This window comes from Orbicella franksi, chromosome 4, assembly GCF_964199315.1.
Source record: "Orbicella franksi chromosome 4, jaOrbFran1.1, whole genome shotgun sequence".
NCBI classification, from domain to species: Eukaryota; Metazoa; Cnidaria; class Anthozoa; order Scleractinia; family Merulinidae; genus Orbicella; species Orbicella franksi.
The window spans coordinates 7,978,568-7,997,958 of record NC_138148.1 but is presented as its reverse complement, the minus strand read 5'-3'; the positions used below and the strand labels follow the sequence as shown (position 1 = coordinate 7,997,958).

The 19,391-nt window shown below is 37.7% G+C and overlaps 1 protein-coding gene and 2 long non-coding RNA genes across 5 annotated transcripts in view; 2 read left to right on the top strand and 1 right to left on the bottom strand.

Annotated features, from left to right (window-relative positions):
* Positions 1-19,391, bottom strand: part of LOC145484480 (uncharacterized) — a 193,144-nt gene that overhangs the window by 110,256 nt on the left and 63,497 nt on the right. The window lies entirely within an intron of this gene.
* LOC145484190 (uncharacterized) lies at positions 6,020-6,656 on the top strand. The gene is made up of 2 exons (XR_014048990.1): positions 6,020-6,160; positions 6,433-6,656. It is a non-coding gene; the product is annotated as an uncharacterized LOC145484190 (long non-coding RNA).
* Positions 7,836-18,110, top strand: LOC145486090 (uncharacterized). Of its 3 annotated transcripts, none has more exons than XM_081464800.1 (6): positions 7,836-8,027; positions 11,545-11,745; positions 13,176-13,337; positions 13,981-14,191; positions 15,255-15,450; positions 16,268-18,110. In XM_081464800.1, the coding sequence occupies exons 2-6, from the start codon at positions 11,572-11,574 to the stop codon at positions 16,476-16,478; spliced, it is 954 nt and encodes a 317-aa protein (XP_081320926.1). In that variant the 5' UTR covers positions 7,836-8,027; positions 11,545-11,571; the 3' UTR covers positions 16,479-18,110. The 3 variants fall into 3 exon arrangements, with proteins under 3 accessions (XP_081320926.1, XP_081320924.1, XP_081320925.1); XM_081464798.1 differs by having other exon boundaries at positions 9,304-11,745; XM_081464799.1 differs by having other exon boundaries at positions 7,836-11,745.

The window sequence follows — 19,391 nt, the reverse complement described above, 5'->3', positions numbered from 1 at the left end:
GTCATTTTTACGTGTTTCACTTAATATATGCAGAATTAACCGATAACCATGTTGGCTTGCTTTGACTTTCTACGGCAGTTAATTAAACGTCCTAGGGAAGGAAAAACGAAAATTACTTTTTTAATTACCCTCACATAGGCAAAGCTAGTCTATTCAGTACAGCAGACGATGAAGTTAACGTGAGCGAAGGAGTTTTATTCCGGGTCGTAGGTAGGTTCGTACACGAGTACGTAATATTAGCGGGTGCGTTCGATATTATTTTCACAGTATCAGCAAACACAAATCAAGATCTGGTCTCAGCTGTTTCAAAAGTAAAAAGAATATTACATCTCTTCCCCTTGCAGTGACTCTTATGCATAACATTGCGAGCAAGCGCTGAGCAGTTCAACCACCAACACATCTTGTAGCAACTTCTTGCGCCCTCTTGCGGCTTGCTGTAAGATTCATAAGTTCTCGCGGCTTCTTGCGGTTAGACTTTCAATTTCTTGCGTTTCGAATGTTCTTTGCGGGTAAACCGGAAAAAACACGACATTTTTACCTCTTTGCGGCGGCTTGTGTGTTCTTTTTGCGCCGTTTCTTTCTTGTGCATGATTTTAGGGCCGCATTGTAAGTATTATTTTGCAATATCAAGGAAAGTGGCTGAAATTGTCAAAATGCATAGTACGAAATTTAAATTCTGGTACCAGAAAAGGAAAAAAAAAACTCAGCTGAAGTAAAATTACTAGAGATAAAGTTAAACTCGGTAATAAATTCTCGCACTTCAAAGAGCTAATGTTTCTCCGCCTTGACTGGGCTTCAATTTTAATGTTGCGTATATGGCCACAAACCGTGTCAGAGTCGCTCGTTTCTTCCTCCGTTTTGGAGCTGCTTCTTCTCCGGGGTTTCCTCCTTCATTCTCTCTTCGACCCATCAGGTTTTTCACTATGATCTGCAGGCATTTCAATGGTTAGCTACAGGAAGGTATTCACTTGCTACTCCGGCATTTTGAGGAGCAACGAAAAACACGTCAGACCACTAGAGCACTGATTTCGTAAAAAGTCTTTCGTCTGCCCTTCTAACAAATTATTGCTGGTTTCCTTTAAAAGAATGAAACACAGTGCTTGTAGGACGTGTAAAAAGTACAATTCACGTCATTTTACAGGCTAGGAAAGTAAGCAAGTGAAATAATGGACTTTGAATCAATTTGGGAAACCGATTGCGATTCCAATCACGAACGTTTTCAGTCTCACTTTCGTATCCCTAAAAATTATTGCGCGTTCATATCATTTCAAATTCAACTCCGCTGCAAACTACTCATATTTTTCCTGTGAGTGTACAACATTTTTCGCTTGATTTCCAAGTGATAACCGTCAAGAGTTATCAACTCATTTTTATGGACAAAGAGTGGTGCAACAGCTTGCTTGTTATAGTCCATGAGAGTTGAAAACGGAAACATTTTCCAGTGATTCAATTGTCGTCATATTTAGATGTCCTTAAAACGCAACCGGAAAACCAACAACTCGAGAAGATCAGCCGCCATACTTGTAATTTGTCTCAAAATAAGACTTATTTTAGCAAAAAATAGTCAAAGCTAATAATACTAATCCAGTGACTTTGGTACCGAATGAAAGAATGAAACGATTGGTTTAGCGCCAAAGTATTTAATGCGCGAGTTTTTCGTCCACTGAAAAGAATATTCTCAACCCAAGTGCGTGCGTTCTTCCGCTTACACCAAATAAAGGTCCTATTCTGAGTACTTTGCCAAAGGAATCCTGGAAAACGAAAATGGTGGAAAACGAAAAAAGATACGGAAGCTACGAAGAAATGTCTCTTATCTATTATAAAAAAACAACAACAACAACAGGGCATCTGCCTTGTAATGTGCTTATCAGACATACTGTCAATATATCCATTCTCTAAAAACATTTTACGCGCAATTTAAGTGGTATTGAATTGCTTGTCACTTTAAATATATTCTTAAGGTAAGAAAATAATGGACTTACTCATTATTGGCCGTTTGAACGGGATTAAAAGGCGCTTTCACACTAGCTAGGCGCCAAACTGTCTCACTCAGCTGCTTCCTGAATTTCCACAAGATGCACAAAACAATGGTGTTTGGACTTCTTGTCTTTTGCATCACATTTCTCACGATAAAAGAAGGCAATGGGACGTTTGTTTGCCCTCACGATGATGTTAAACGTCCGGTAAATTCCATAATTTAACTGAAGAATGTGATTCTATCTTTATTTGCTACTATTAAAGAGAGCTCGAGCTAGTAGAAAATTGGAACTAATTTGTACTGTGCACGGCGTTCAATTTATACTTATTCCTAGCCACCAAAGAATATTTCAAAGAGCAACACTTTCAGTATATTTTAACCACAGCGCCACTCTTAATTTATTTATTGAGGTAATTCCATTTATCCTATTCCTCGGTTTTCCTTCTGCAGCTTTCCTATGACAGTTTTGTTAGATAATTTGAAATTCCAGCGTTACTTGTCAATCGATCTCAGAGCGTCTTTATCACTTCAATTTTTATCGTCACCTTAGATTCATCCCAGTCCTTTTAACAGGAATTTCAAAAGCTCAAAACGCACGAGACGGATCTGCAAAAACACCCCCCAAAAACAGTACTTTCATCGTTAGAAAATTCTCGAGTTTTAATTGATCATACGCACATCAAGTGGAATTTCATCCATCTTCTTAACGATCAATAAAATTTCTTTCCTTTTTACAGTTTTGTAAAGGAAAAATGAAGAATTTCAAGAGACGAATCTGAGTCGCCGCTCGACGATTGAACTGCGAACAACTCCTGCAAGACGAGAACGTGATCGTGTACCCAAGAGTTCAGCAAACCGCTCCCAAGTAACAACTTGAAAACACTCTAACGTTCTGGAAACATTCTGTGGCCTCAAATAAAGTGGGACGATAAAATTGACTTATTACCAATCTCAAGAACAAATTGTTAATAAATTAGAAATAAAAGTTTCAGTTTGCTTTGAAAACTTCACTGTATGTGCACTGTGGAGTGCCACCACCCTATCGTTAGCGAAATATCGTATAAAGGGTTATTGCCTCTCGTTCAACAGAATGCATGAGAAATATTAAAGTTTCACTGCCCGATTTGAGCAGTTAAGACACTAGCGAAAATTGCTGCACTTTTTAATCAATTCACACAATAAAAAGTCTCTTTATTTCTTTTTTCAATTGATAAAATACATATTAAAAGTTACAGGTTTAAAAGACATATTAAAGGTTACAGGTTTATAAAACTAAATGCAATATCATGAGCTGGTATATATCGGATCTGAATCGAGGAGATGTCGATATTTACTGCCTCCTGAAAACAAATGTTCGTTGTCATTGAGAGCGAGTTTCACTTAATATATGCAGAATGAACCGACAAGCATGGAAAAACAAGGAAAAAACCAAAGAAAAACAAGGAAAACCCCAAATTACCTTTTTTTTTTAATTTCCCTCATAGCGGCAAAGCTAGGCAGGCTTATTGTGCAATATCGAGAAGAGTGGGTGAAATTGTTATAACGCAAATTTAAATTCTAGTACCGACGAAAAAAACTTGCGGTAAAATTTAAATACTGTAATATAATTCGACAGACTATAACGATTTTTTGGGCGCAGTCAGATGGTGACCGGTAGTTTTTTGTTTGTTTTTTTTTTTAAATAAGGAATTAACAAAAGAAAATATGGAACCACATGGAACTCTATAAACATCACTGCAAAGACTGCATATTATTTTTCTGTTTTATTTTAAGTTATAAGAGATTTTGGATCAGTACAGAAGCTAGCTTAACCATTCTTTACTGACGAGTGCTCACGACCCAATTCCCTTTTACAATACGAGTATCAAGCAATCATAAGAAGAGAAAATAAAACCGCAAATTGTTGCAATGAGGAATATTGGATTGATCACTTAACAAATTCTCAAAACAAAGAGAGAACAAAGAGAGAATAATTTTTAATGCTTGGAACATGCGGGTTCGATTGTTAAATAATCCCTTCAGTACAAAAGCTAGCTTAACCATAATCAATATAATATTATAATAATAATAAGTAAAACGTAAAATAAAAATGGTCAAGTAGCACGTACCATCTGACATCTTATTTTAAGTTGATGCTCAATTACTAGAGAGCCGAACAATAACCTGTGTTTAACTCTTTGTAAACAGAAATATTGTCATCTGTTGTAGCTGTAGACAAAAAGGAAGTTTTTCATCTTAGACAAAACACTGCGGTTGCGTAATATTAGCCGCTTCTGTTTTTAAACTACCAGTCTGAAAATTGGTCATTTTTATCTGAGCATCGTTTGAGGCACACTGCATGGTAGATTTTAGATCGACTTTACATTCTCGTAGAAGAAAGTTCGACGTGCGACATGCTCTCTTGCCAAGTCTTATCAACCAGGCTTATTGTTATCCCCGTCAAACAGTGTCATAGAAGACAGGTGAACAAACACAACAGCTCGGCAGTTGTTGTGTTATATGTCAAAACAGTTGACACAGCAAACGGCTCTCCTTGACTGTTTTACGCGTTACGTCCCAGTTTAAAAACCCTGTGGGTAAAATGTTTGTGGTTAGGACCTTTGAATTATAAAAATTCACTAACCAATGAAACAATATACTAGAAAGACTAAAGTACATGCACGCCAACAACGTTGCCGACAGAATCATGATAGTAGTGAATTGTCCAAGATCAGTTTCTCGCTTATGATAACTCAGACTGACAGGTTTTGCGGGAAACTCGTTCAAATTTACCTGCATCTTCGCATTCGTCTGCGTCGACGAATTCTGGTCCCTGCTAGACCAGAAACATGTCGAAATTTACACTAAGACCAGGGCTCCAGACAAAAGCGAAGCACTTTGTTATTGTAACTTGGCGCCTCTAACCCGTCCTTATTTAAATTTTTAGAGCAAGTTTAAATGAGTATTTTGCATCACGAATTTCCAATAGGACGCAAAACTCATCGGACAGGTTACCGTTCTTGTCCTGTAATGTGAATACAACTAGTGTTGTGCAGCCGGCCTTTTTGTACATAGCTATCTTTTGGACGGTCGCGATGGGGTTAACCCTTTAAACGGGCAAAAAATTCAGTCGTAGGCTAAACACTGTTTTTTTTTTTGTTTTTTTTTTTTTTGCAATTTAAAGCAGCAAAGGCCATACAGCACGTTTGTTATTTCTTCACAGGCATACAAATCTATTACTATAGTAGTAAGATATCAGTCAACAATTTGGCATCCTAGGCCGCTTTAAACACGTTTTACAGTAATCAAAATAAATTTTCAACTTTTTAAAACAATAAAAAAAATGTTGACTTTGTAAAATAGTGGTTGTTAATTTTTAAGAATTCTGTTAACTGTAAGGAAGGTAAATTAAGCGTCAGCCGTTAAAATGCCAAATTATTCACCGTTTGCTGTAAAAGGCACCACCCCATTGAGAACCTCCTTGTGTTTTGACTGGGAAAAAAAAACAGGAAGATTTAAGCAATAAAAAAACAAAACTGTTTCACGATATTAAAATTGTTCTCGTCTCTCTAATTGCTCTCGTGTTTCTCAAAGATATCAGGCAGATGTTTTTGGGCTACTATTAGTAAAAAACTCGTCTTCTTGGTGTCATGTTGTTTTTTAACCGATATCTAGTAGAGGAAACTCGCACAACTGAGCCCAGCCTCTAGAGGTATATTACAGGTGGTCTTTTTTTAATCCATATCTGAGAACCAAATTTGGTATTGTTTTTCAAAACCTGTCGGCATATTTTGATATCGAGCGCCAATAGGTGAACAAGCACAACAATGGGGCACATGTCGGTTTATTCATATTCTGGCATACAAGTGCGTATATCTTCTCCTTCTGGTGTTCATACATTTCTTTTGTTATCAGTTAGAAGAATTTCCTTATACATCAATTCCCTTAATGATCAGTTTGTTACAATAACTACATAAGTTATTTGACTTAATTTGTTTTCAAAGCTGACGTTATAAAACAGTTCCTTAAGAAGCGGCTTGCACTTTTTCAAAGCGTCAAACTGACTCGTTCAGCTTACTGAAGGTGACCAAGATGGACAAAGTAATGGCCATTGGTTTTCTTTTCCTCTTTAGCGTCGTTTTTCTTATGATAGAAGAAAGTTCTGGAGTGGTTCCTGGCTGTTTCCGCCAGAGCTCATTGCCTGTGAGTGTAGTTATTAATTTAAGAGCTTGACCTTGCTTTTATAAAATTATCTATGCACTTGATCTTTGGGTTGTTGTTTTTTTTTGTGTGTGTGTTGGTGTTAAGGGCTTAGCCTTGTGGTTAAGAATAAAATCAAATAAAAGCTATTTTGCTTGTAGATGAGCGATCAAAGCGCTTCATTGTTACAAAATTCTTGGTTTTAATTTATCTCAGCAAGCTTCCAGTAGAGATTCGCCCGTCTTCTTAACGATTCTTATCTTTTCTTTTTACAGGCTTGTAATCAAGGGAAGAGGTTTAAGAGGGGAATTTGCCGCGCTGCTCGACGATTGAACTGCGAACAACTTCTGCAAGACGAGAACTCGAACCCAAGAGATGAGCAAACCGCTCCACGATACTAACTTCTAAGCATCATGTAACCTCAAGGAGCCTCAAATAAAATGTAAACTCGTGTGACCTCCCGCGCTTTTATGACTTTGGATGGAAAATAAGCAATAATTGGGGGGGGGGGCAATCCTTCTCAAAACTGCATGTGATTGGTCAATTTGTAAAATTTGCACCTGCACGTGGTTGCGATTCGTCTCTCTAAAACATTTTAGAGGAAGTTAATGTTTAAAAAAAATTGGTGTTTGAAAGAAAGAATGTTAAATGTTTCTATCTGTTTTTCGCTTTGCGTGTCACTGGTCTTATACAGAAGTGCTGAAAATGATGTTCTATATATGCAATTTAATCATTTCGATTTTATAGAAAACTTCGCTGAAAATTCCCCTGTGTTAAAATCCTTCTTTTCTTTCCCATTTTTATTGACACAGGCCGATGTTTTCGGGCTAATATTAATAGATAACTTATTTTCTTGTATCATGAGTAATATGGGCTTTTTTGTTATCAAACTTTCTTATACACTGTATTGCAGTCGAACCAAGTGAAGCGTATCCTTAAAGATTACATTAATGAATTGATTATTACTCGGGCCAGCACGCCGAGTCTAGTTTTCGCCGGCGTTTTCTTTTTTCTTTTTCGTCTCACGATTGGGCCACCCATGCCTAGTACAAATATATTTGACCTCAGGGGGTAGTAGAAAGGCGCAGGAAATTTTGAAAATATTCCATTGAGTAACTGGCATACTCGCCTTCGTAAAGTGCTCCGATAAATTCACGTAAATTTCTTACCTGGCCTCAAGATTATAGTTTTAGTCCTGTGTAGCGTTCCTTGAAACCTAGGTAGCATTAAAACTGCCAGCTTTTCCTTCCAGCTGTAGGTTTGTATACAAGGTACATTTATACGTTCCTCATCTGTGTCGAACGTGACGGTCACATACTTCGATGTTCTTTGTATTACTGACCATTGTTTTCCCCGAAGCCGCTTTAATCATGTAGAGTCCTCTTGAAAGGTTGTAGAAGCACTCTTTTGGAAAACTCTTGGCCCACATACATGTATGAACAGTAAACGGTGATCCGGGGATCCAAGGAAGGATTGATAAATGTCACGGCCATTTTATGTCTACAACAGGTGTTTCCGTGCACGTGAGTATCACGGGAATCAATGATGTGATACTCGCGGGAAGATTGGGAACTAAAACAAGTTTTGTAAACACATTTACGGGCAAATGGGTCGAGCGTATTAGCCAATCAGAACGCGCGCTTCGCTAAGGCTATGTTATAATAAGTTGGGCGTAAAAGTGAATACTGACGTGCGAAGAGCTCTTGACAAAGTGAGTGTTTATATCGATCAAAGTGCTGGACATCGATCATAAAGACTTGGACAGCCTAACGACGAGATCTGACTCAGAAGAAGCTCTTGAGCGTTTTCCCGTACTGTTGTGCACGGTTGTAGTCCATAACAGACTGTTCCAGTTTTCTCTAAATTTCAGGTAAGACAATATCTGCAATTCGACTTGAGTGTTACCGTATTCGTGACGAATCCGTTAATTTTGGTTCCAGAACTTTTTACATGTATGCTTGACTCTAGCAGTGATACCTTTGTATCAACTGCACTCCGAATCGTGCCACGAATATGGACGCCTTGAGAAAAATACTATGTATCGGAACTTTTCGTTACGTAAACATCGAATTTTATTAAGATGAAAGAATCGCTAGTAACTGGCTTTTAAAAAGACTTTTCACGGACTTGGGCTTGTTTCGGGAAATTTGTACGTGGCTCTGCACGTCGAGTTTTCCAGAAAATGAACAGTTTTTAAAAGGTATTGCAAATGTGGGTGAATTCTCCAATTTTGGGAATAGATTTGTGTGACGTAACATCATGCAAACCACGTATGTAGGATAAGCGATGGATATCTATTGCTTATCGTGCATTCGTGGTTTGCATGATGTTACATCATGGCCGCTATGCCGTACCATGCGAGCCCACCGAGGTTATTTTTCGCTTTTATTTACATGTACCGGTGATGGAAAGTTCCTGCCATTTTCATCTCTTGCAACTGGCTGCAAATAGTCAATTTGAAGCCTTGAAAAGGGCAGAGGTAATTTGATCAACCAAAAAATAAGATTGTTAGTTGACTGTGGCACCAGCCCTACCTTTGTCATAAGTCAATCACCTAGGAATGTGGCTGTGAGTATTTATATTTTTATCCAAGATATATTGGGACCTAAGAAAACTAACATTAATATGTAGTAGAGACAGTCAGCACAAGGCAAAGGTTGGAAATCTTTGTAAAGATCAATACCGGCAAGGTTTGCATGGCTGCAATAGCTGTTATTACAGTCATCAGCGGTTTGACGTGCAAACGAGGCGAAAGGATCAATTCTGCTTTGTATTGCCCCATTCGCCTCGTTTGTATATGCCTTTTAATTGAACAAAAGAATATTTGACCGCAGGCTCAACTGTAATATCAGCTATAAGCAGATACTGACAGGAGATGGGTCAGGATTTTAAAAACAAAATATCAGATATGTGACAACTCTCCAAGTGCCTTTTATTCGGTGAAAAATGTGCAGGATCTCAGAGTCTCAATATGACTACTGAGGAGCTAGACACAATAAATGAAAGATCTTTATTTTCTCGATTTCAGCATTCTAAAGGCTGTAATTAATATACAGGTAGCCTTAGAATGCTGATGTAATATGTATGTGCCTTTTAAACCTGTTTTCAATTTGATCATAATGATCATCTGTGTCATTTCAAAATAGGTCCAAGCGACTGAGAAGATCACATAGAAACCCTCCTTAGGCAACAGGGACCATGCTTATGATTGGACAGTCACAGTTGCATTGATCTCTTCAAATTCTATCCAGGACAATTGAGAAAGTTTGCAAGCTACATGTACTTGTGCCAAATGGAAACATTCTCAGACAATACAATCCAAATCTATTTTGAGAGGAATGATGCTATTAAATGGAAACTTATGTATTTATTTATCCGTCCGTTTAAGTAGCTTAAGAAATTGAAAACATGTACCGTGTTTCTTTCAAGTTATAGAAACATGAGTGGAAGTTTGGGAGAAAGAGAAATGCTGTGGGAATGTGAGCCACAGGCAAGTGTTTCCACGGCTTTTTCGAGTTCTCCCAAACTTTCACAAGTGTTTCTATTACTCGATAGTAACACAGAGAACATGTTTTCTATTTCTTTTAGAAAACACCGTGACGAAAAAAGGAAAACAACTTGTTAACTATGATTAACAAAATGAAACTTCTCTTTGCTTGGGCCATGATTACGTCAACAGCTCACGCTAGTTCTGTGTTTCTATTGAGTTATAGAAACACGATTTTTAACCAATCAGCGTGCATATTTTCTTAGGACTGTTTTCTGAATTGCTTTAATTGATATAGCATTATTGTTAGGTTGAACTGCTTATTAATTCAGTTATCTGCAAGAAAGTGGAATGAAAAATTTTTATTTTTTATTCTTTTTTAAACTTAGAATTATTGCTATCATCCTGCTCACTTCAAACTGTTTTTAGACAATGTACCCCAGGACAATCATTAGGGTTGAATACCAACCAAGTGTGAGGGCCTATGCTGTAAGTTACAGCCCACATTTTTTCCTTTTAATTTACATGTAAAGCCCAAGTTCGAAACATGACGGTCATGAATGAAAGGGAAAAAACAATTACATGTACTGTGCCTTAACTTACAGTATAGCCCAAACAAGATTAGTAAGATGTTTATGATATTGTTTTACCCCTCATGCCTTCAGTTAAGCTTTAGCCATCAAAATTAGCCAATGACAGCGTGCATAGTGTCGTAAAGATGCAATAAATTAATATAGTTTATTATTGAAATGTGATCTCTGATCACATTATTTTGATAAGTGAGTAAGTAACATTTTTTTTTTTAATTTAACAATTTTTTTTTATTTCCTTATTATTTACATTGACAATTACAGTTACAAGCATATTTACCAGACACACTAACACTAAAAAAACACTAAACAAATAAATAAATAAATAAATAAATAAGAAATACAATAATAGTTAAACATTACAATAACTAACTAAATAAATAAATAAATAAATAGACCAAAAACAAAAGGACAAAATAAATAAAATTAATGAATAAAAGTACAAAACACATGCTGACAAAACGTTAAACTGATGCTTAGTTAAGAAAGAGGCAATGATTTTTTCCATTTTTTGTAGTGTTTATGGAGCCTGTCATTTCTTTTGGCAATTTTCCTCTCTATATGATGAACTAATTTGATCTTTTCAAAGAAACTTCTTAATGTTGGTTTAGTTTTGTTCAGTTTACGTATATAAATAAAAGATTTAGCAATGAGTATTAAGTGATTCAAAATAGCAAAATCTTCATTGTCATTAAATACGCCAAACAGAATATTAATTAGTGTTAACATCTCCATAGATATGTTTTTGTTTACTAATCCAAGATGAGAATGCAAGCCAAAAGTTTTTTGTTATATTACAATGAAAGAGTAAACGCTCAAGGGAGTCATCTTCTTTCTGACAAAACATGCACAAAGGCGATTCAATCATTTTAAAATGGAACAACTTATCATTCGTGTATACAATATCGTTCAGTATTCTTTATTGGAACTCTCTGATTTTTGTCTCTATTGTGATGGTAAACGGTAAAGAATAGATTTTTTTCCAATCAACCACAAGTTGGGGATATTTGCTTTTCATCTTTTTTTGAGCAGAGGGAGGAGTTTGTTTTTTAGTTTTAAATTGGTTATACAGTAATTTTGATGTTACTTTGGACAAATCGATTTCAGTTTCATCCAATCCAATATATACTTTATCTCCGAGGATTGATGGATAGAAATGTTGATTTGTTTGTGACTGTTTTATAATAAGTCTCCACGCGATGGGAATAGCATCCACAACACTTGTTAGCTTAAAATATTGAGCTGGGGATAAATTTGCTGCCAATACCTTCGAACTTTGAGTAAGTAACATGCAGTTTTGTTTATTTCAGATATCAGTAAAGGCACCATCCTCCACCATGCTGGTGTTCTCAGAAGACACAAATAATCTCGCCATTTGTGCCATAGTGACAGTGGCCATGCAGTTCTCATTCTTTCTCGTGGCTTGCTCCTGCAAGTTTGACAAAGTCACAGATTTTGCTGGTGGTACCAACTTTGTTGTTCTGGCCATTCTTACCTTCTTCTTGGCAGAGGTAATAAGGAGTTGATGAAAAGGAAAACTGTTTAATGGAAAACAAAATGTACTGTTTATGACCAAACATCTTACTTAGTTACTCTTAACCAAACTCTAGTTAGCTGGTACTGTGATATTTAACATACAGCTTCATGTATATGACACTTGACAGTGAATCCAAAATTAGGAGTCTGTGTCTCCACTAAATCTAGGAGTCAAACCTTTCCTGGGTATAGTAGGGTTATTCCTAGAACTGCTTTTCTTTCTAAAATACCTTGTTGCTGCAGAGATCAACATGAGATCACAAAAAGAAAATTATTAGGGCAGCTGAAGAGGAAACCATATCATTCCAAGACCCTTTGATATTGTGGATCCTTTTGGGGGTTCTTTAGCCAGGAGCAAGTGGAGACTGCCCACTGGCTGTTCTAGAGATAAATCTGCTCCAGAAGGAGTTGACCAAACCCAGTAAAGAAGCTCAAGGTGGAGGCTCCTAGTCATACACTCCTGACTCAATGTAATCGCCTGACTTCAAGCCAAAAAGGACTAGGTATGCGTCTGTAAATTATGGGATTAGCAACTATTGATCCACATAGTCATAAAGTGCAGACCAAGCTTTACAAAATCCCCAAGTTTGGTGCAAATAGACCCAATAGTACATGCACGTGTAAGCAAGATACAGCCATTTGAAAATGTCGAAATTTACAAAGAAATGTATGGCCATCCGGACGCTGTGTCCGGATGACCAAACATTTCTTTGTTAATTTTGACGTTTTTAAATGGCTGTATCTCAGTCAAAACTAGCCTGATTAACACCAAACCTGGGGATTTTGTGAATCTCAGTGATCTCTTTCTGACTATGTGGATCAATAGTTGTTTATCCCATAACTTACAGAATCGTGCCTAGTCCTTTTTGGCTTGAAATCAGGCAATACTGGAGGGAAACCCACAATGCACTAATTAACATTATGCTTGCTTCCTACAACGGAAATCATAAGCACCAAGTTGGCTTAGAGTCACTTGACTTGGACAAGATCAGTACTGCATCCTTAACTTTTCTTATGACCCAAACTACTTCTCAGAGGGACAGTCTTTGAATCCTAGAATTTTCTTGAGTCAATGTCTGGTGTTCAATCCAAAATAGTATTCCTCTGTCTATAAAGCCACAGTAATGACCAGATATAAATTTTTTTTTTTTATACTGGTTTTGACCTTCCACAATTTCTTTTTCCTTCAAGCTAGGTTCCAATATTATTATTTTTATTGGCATTGTTTTTATCATTGTCATCATTATCATTACTGCTTTTGTAATCTGCATAAATGAATTATGATCATATAATTTGCAGACTTGCACTTACCGTAAGCCATTTTGGTCCAGTTTATGAACTTGTCTTATTCTCTATTTCAGTTCCATGAATCTATGGTAACTTTCTCTTACACTGTTTCTTATAGACATACAACTGGCGTCAGATCTTGGTAACTGTGTTTGTGGTTGTTTGGGGCTTGAGATTGTCTGGCTATCTACTTTACCGTATCATCAAGATAGGAGAAGACAAGAGATTTGATGACAAGAGAGAAAATTGTGCAAAATTTGCTGGATTTTGGACTTTCCAGGTAGGTAGTATAGTAGTGTTCTGGACGAACAATTTTGCGTACAGCCAGGATTGAGGAAGTAATTAAATGGTGCTGTTACAGAAAGCTTTCTTCAATGTAACATGACCATACAAAGAGAAATTAATTCTGTATGAAATATTTCCCTCTTGATAACAATGTTCTGGGGACTATTTTTCAAAGGCTCAAGACCTTGGAAGGAGAGGCTTCATGCTCTCAGAGGGAATTTTGAGTGTTTGGGCTGATCAGTATAATGCACTTCAAACTCTACACCCACCACTCTATACAGTGTGAATAATGGCCCCCAGTAGCCTATGGGCCTGCATACTTTATGGAGTATGGGAGGGTCAGAACTATTTACTCTTAGCAATGTTTGTGAGCGAGATCTTGTTGAGGGTGACGGAGGGAGTTAATAATTTTAACAAGGCTTGACTTGTATTCATGAATACCAGCACATAGAGGTTTGCGTTGTCAGCACCTATGACATCAGCATTTACTTGAATTACAAAATTTTAAGTAAATGAAATTACTGGTAAATACTATTTCTTCTAAAGAAATAAGGAAATAATTATATCAAAATTCTTTGTTCCTGCAATTCTTCACTTTTCCATGTCAGAAATGTAACCCTTTTCTTTGATATCTTCAGGCATTCTGGGTATTCACAGTCAGTCTACCTGTTATTTTCATCAATGCCCCGAGCAGTGCCACTAAGCTGGACCCAGATAATAAATGGACACCGCAGGACATCATAGGAGTTATAATGTTTGCCACTGGGCTGCTCTCGGAGACTTTTGCTGACTTCCAGAAGTTCAATTTTAGAAATAACCCTGCGAATAAAGGAAAATTCTGTGATGCAGGTTAGTGTGGAGGTGGCAGCATTTTAGACCTGGAGACAAACTTTGGGCACGTTTTTGGGAAGTATTATGAGTATTCTGAAAAACAAATAGTATTACCTAAACAAATCTATGTTGTATCTGTTACCTGGTAATGAAAACTGCCAATTGAAATAACCAAAGTGAAGGTATAATTCTTTTCATTAACATTTTGGAAGGATAATGTACTTCTGAAATATTAGTGAAAAGAATTACATATTATGTCCCATTTATGGAGGCGTTCTGATTTTGGAATATTCGAAATATTGTCCTCAAGAATGTCTCCCTTTGAGGGCAACACATGTAAACCGGTGATTGGCATGATGATTGTAAAGATGTTTGACTTGGTTTTGCTACTTTCAGGTGTTAGGGATTAAAGATCCCTGCACCTGCACATTTCTGATCTTTCAACTCAAATTATTGCAGGAAAGATGAAAACTTAATTGGAAAGGAACTGAATTAAAAGCTAACAAGTGGCTTTACTTTATTTTATTGTATTACACGAGCACAATTTGCAACTATTACAGTGCTCAAAGGCTTTTTTGATTCTGTACCATATAAGCCCAGAGAACAGCATTTATTGCCTTATGAAAGTGTCAATAAATAGGCAGAAAAATGATTAAACTGCAGTGTCACGACTGTAACATATCTGAATTTAGGGCCTTGTTGTTCATCCCATTCAGGTTTTTTGGGCTCCTAAACCATTTTTCTCTATTAGCTGCATGAAAAAGTCTACAAATCATGTATGACAAGCTTTAACAATTAACATTGAATTTGAATTCTGCATTGGGTGTTTTGATTTGTACTCACTTGTCCTTTTTTTTCCTTTCACGGGTATATACATGAACTCACAATAATTTATTGGTCTGCTCCCAGCAAGGCTTCATAGCTCAGTTGGTAGGGCATTGCATCAGCACCTCAGAGGCCATTGTTTCAAATCTGGTAGAAACCTTGATACACTTTTTCAGGCTTTTCTGTATTTTCAGTAATATTGCATTCTCAACTGCAACGATCATTCCTTCATTTGAGAGGCCTTTTTTCATGGCAGGTTTATGGAAAGTAAGCAGACATCCAAACTACTTTGGAGAAATAACATTGTGGATAGGTATCTTTATCATAAGCTCAAGTGTACTAACTGGTGGCCAGTGGACAGCAGTGTTGAGCCCGATCTTCACCATCAGTATCTTGCTCTTCTTGAGTGGCATTCCTCTGCTGGAGAAGAGTTCAGATAAGAAGCACAAGAAGTAAGTACTATTGCACAGCTGAACTGATCCAAAGTGAAAAACTACATGCTGATTGATTCTTTGAGAAGACCTTGTCAGTGAGGTTAAATCCTGACGAGTGATATGGCCTAAGAAGTATTGTCAATTCATGATATGACTTTGCAACAAATGACAACTAACCTCTCAACTGCCCTTCAATTTGTTACAGTAATGTGAAGTCTTGACAAAACATCTACGCAGTTCTTGACATTTTTAAAATCTGACAAGTGACATTGGGACCCTACCCAACCCCACCGGCAGGGCCTCTTTGAGCAATCGGACATTTGCTACATGTACATGTACCGGTATGCTGACCACAAAGATGCTAAATACTGATAAAGACCTGGGGACAGGTTCCCAAAGCCTACATAAGCATTTATACGTCCTAAGTGTTGTCTGGCAGCAATGGACTTTCCTTTTACAATGTTACAATACTTGACAAAGATCTTAGCCTGGGATGCATGGTTTGATGGACCCATTCCTAGGCTTAATTTTACAGGATCCTGTTCTATTAGTGGCTTGCAGAGAAATTTCCAAGAAAATGTAGTAAAAGTTAGAATGGTTCTAAGAAGCTGAAGAAAGTAGAACAACTTGAATTTGGAAAAGGAAGCTGTTCCCTTTTTAGTGGAACCTATTCGCATTAATATGCCAGGACAAAATTTCAGACAAATATGGCCAAACTGGGCAAGCTAAGGTAGCTGCATTAGGTTGAGCTCTGGTGGCGCTGTCTTCAAAAGCTATTGAAACCCACAAACATGTTCATTGTAAACTTATGAATCCATTATTTTATGTTTCACAGGAATGAAAACTACCTCACCTACAAAGCTACGACAAGCCCCCTCATACCACTCCCCCCTGCCTGCTTCGGTGCCATCCCAGCACCACTCAAGTGCCTGTTCTGCTGTGAATGCCCATTTTATAACTATCTCGATGATGATGAGTCTGAGAGAATCGTTATCAAAACAGAAGGATCACCTCCAGTGGAGCGGAACCCTCAGGAAAACGTCTGAACTGCGCTAAAGTTTGGACTGCAGCGAATTTATGGGATGTTCCAGTCGTTCCTAGCTCGAATATGGCAAAGATGACTGAACATTATAGGAATGTAGATATACAGTATGATAGATTATTTAGGCATGTGCTTAGAAACTAGATTTGCTGAAAGTAGGTAGTATTCAACAATGTATGTAAAACATGAAATCAGTGGACAGTCAACGTGAAGGCTGTAACGTAGTTTTCAGGTATCAGTCTGCGTTGGAAACAATGCTTTGACGTCAAGGCATTCATGTTGGTGGGTAAAAGCAAAACTGTTCCATTTCTTTAGGAATCAAACTATTTTTATGCGAAAACTTTGCAAAAATTTCAGTTGTTTAGTCCACCGACATCGCTACCAAACGATCCACACGCCAAACAATTTTCCCAACCTGATGGTATCTTGCACCGCAGTATTTTATTTTATAATTTCGCGAACGAAGTTATTTTGAACGCACCACTGAATCGTCACGGTTGGAACATATTTTGTGATCCTTTTATTCAAGTATTTATTAATACGTACTCGTGCTTTGGGGACTCAAATTTTTCCACACGTAGATGGTTTTTCTTCAAACTCTAAAAAGTTGGTGGTGGTAAATGAAAATCCAGGTCGCGTGTAACGGGAAATACGGAGATCAAGCAACGACTAAGGGTTCGCCGAGGAGAGTGCCGCTTGAAAACCGAATTTGAAATTTCTTTACCCATTTGACAGTCCTTGACACAGCAGTTTTCCCTGTTTGGTGGAAATAGCTGGTAACGGAATATAGTTAGAGAGCTACTCATGAAGCCTAAAACGAAAATTGAAAAATTCGCCGGCGAAGTTCACGTTCTTACTGGAACTCGGTTGTTTTTAAGGTCGCAGTTTTTGTGCACTTTGTGCGGCTACGAAATGTACAAAAATGTAAAACGCACGTACAGCACCATCGTACTGCTAATTAAAACCTTTTTGGTTTTTGACGGTCGCTTTTCTCGCCAGTTTAATGAGCCCTTCACGTGCGTTTTACTTTTTTTATTATTATTATTTCGTAGCCGTCCACAGCAAAACTACGACGCGTGGAAAAAAAACCCGAACGCTGCGTGAACCTGGAAGGCAAATTTGTCAATTTTCGTTTAAAGCTTTGAGAGTAGTTCTACCTATTTGGTTACGAGCCATTTCTTGCCAAAGAGAGCCAACTGAATGCATCCCAAGCACTGTTAAATGGGTAAAGAAATACTAAGCGCGGTTCATCCGCAAGCTAGGTTTCCGTGGGCGTTCCCATCGTCTATGTGTAAGCTCCCAAATGAAGCAGTCATTTCACGACATCCCAATTTAACATGTTCACGAATCCATTATATTAAATTGTCAGTTGGCATTTCGGGGATGCTTGGCATGCAAAATCACGGCTCAGCACTCTTCACGAGTGAAAAAGGCGCGTTTCGGGCTCTTACTAATATTAAGTCTGACACATTCTCATCCTCATCCCAATCTGGAAATACAATGTTTGGGCAAAAAGCAAGTCATAAGACTTTTGGAAAAGAGCATTTGTAAGGAGAAACGACTTTTAAGTGCTGAATGCCAAAATTCATGATATTACTTTTAAGTCACAAGTTTCAATAAAGCTTTCACAGCTTGTCACATCGTTTGCCTTGCGTGGGTGTGATTGAACCTTTTTCGTCCACTTGGTGTCTTCGAGTGAGATCATTTAAACTTCAACACGAGACTCTATGTAGCTGAACTTCGTCATAATCCATTCACCTGAACGGGAGGATGATTGACCTATGGCCTTGACACAAAGAAAAGGTTTCGCCTTTCCTTTGGTCTCGGTCTATTAACTAACTTGAGTTTCCCTTGTCTATGAGGAGTGACATGCATACAATTAGTTTAACCTTGAATTGCTTAAAGGGATCCCCTCCAGTGTCTTCTAAGGATTATTTTGAGGCTTTTAGAACTACGCACAACACGAGGGGAAGTGGGAAGAACTTAATGCTGCCCGAAGTCAGAACTGAAACTGTAAGCCTAGGGAAGTCTTTTTATTTTAATGGATCAAAACTTTTTAATAATATTCCAAATAAAATGAAGGATCTTAATTCATTCATGATTTTTAAAACTCGTATTTTAGAATTTTATAGATCACAAGCTTTTAAATTGCTGTTAAAGTTAGTGGCTGTATGAAGCTTTTTAGGCTCTTTTTTAAGTTCTTTTATTTTTGCAAGACCCTTATTGATATCAGCTTTTTTGCTGAAGAGGTCACCCTGGTTAAAAAACATTTATTATTATTATTATTTATTAGTAGAAATGGAAGTAAACAAGTAAAGAACCGTTACTTATACGCGGTAGTAATTAAGCTAGAAGCTTATGAGACCGTGCATAGAAACACACCAGCCGGCTATTTACAAGCGCAACCGGAGATTTGCAGCTTGGGCTGCCACGAAACAAGTCCAGCTAGCGGACAGAGCAAGACTTGAACCCGGGATCAGCGCATACAAATCCGGCGCCCATTCCAATGCCCCCGGGCTCTGATGAGATACCAGTTATTGATCTCACGTACGGGGGGTGATAACTTAAACTCTGTTTGAGCCTTACGTCAGAGGCCCCACTTTTGTCCCGAAAACTAGAAACGCCTTTCTGATTAAATTTGGAGGGCGAAGATACTATCGCTCCTAACATCAAGGTTACCCTGTCTAATTTGTTCCTTGACGTTTTCCTAAATTTCCGGAAAATTTCTCACTTCTCTTCAGTTTCCGTCAATATCTGCAGATTCCAGAAAAATTAGAATTAAGGTTGACACTACCTTTGAGGCTCCACAACCATTAGAAACTAATCAAATTGAGACAAACATAAGCTCAGAGGAAATCCTACGAAGTCAATCCGAGGGAGTGCTGCCAGAGAAGCGGAACACCTTGGGCGAATTGCA

Bases quoted from the DNA above. Each gene is read 5' to 3' on its own strand.
- LOC145486090 (XM_081464798.1), top strand. From the start codon at position 11,524: ATGCAGTTTTGTTTATTTCAGATATCAGTAAAGGCACCATCCTCCACC. The intron at 11,746-13,175 runs GTAATAAGGAGT...TGTTTCTTATAG, and splicing joins TTACCTTCTTCTTGGCAGAG to ACATACAACTGGCGTCAGAT. The intron at 13,338-13,980 runs GTAGGTAGTATA...TGATATCTTCAG, and splicing joins CTGGATTTTGGACTTTCCAG to GCATTCTGGGTATTCACAGT.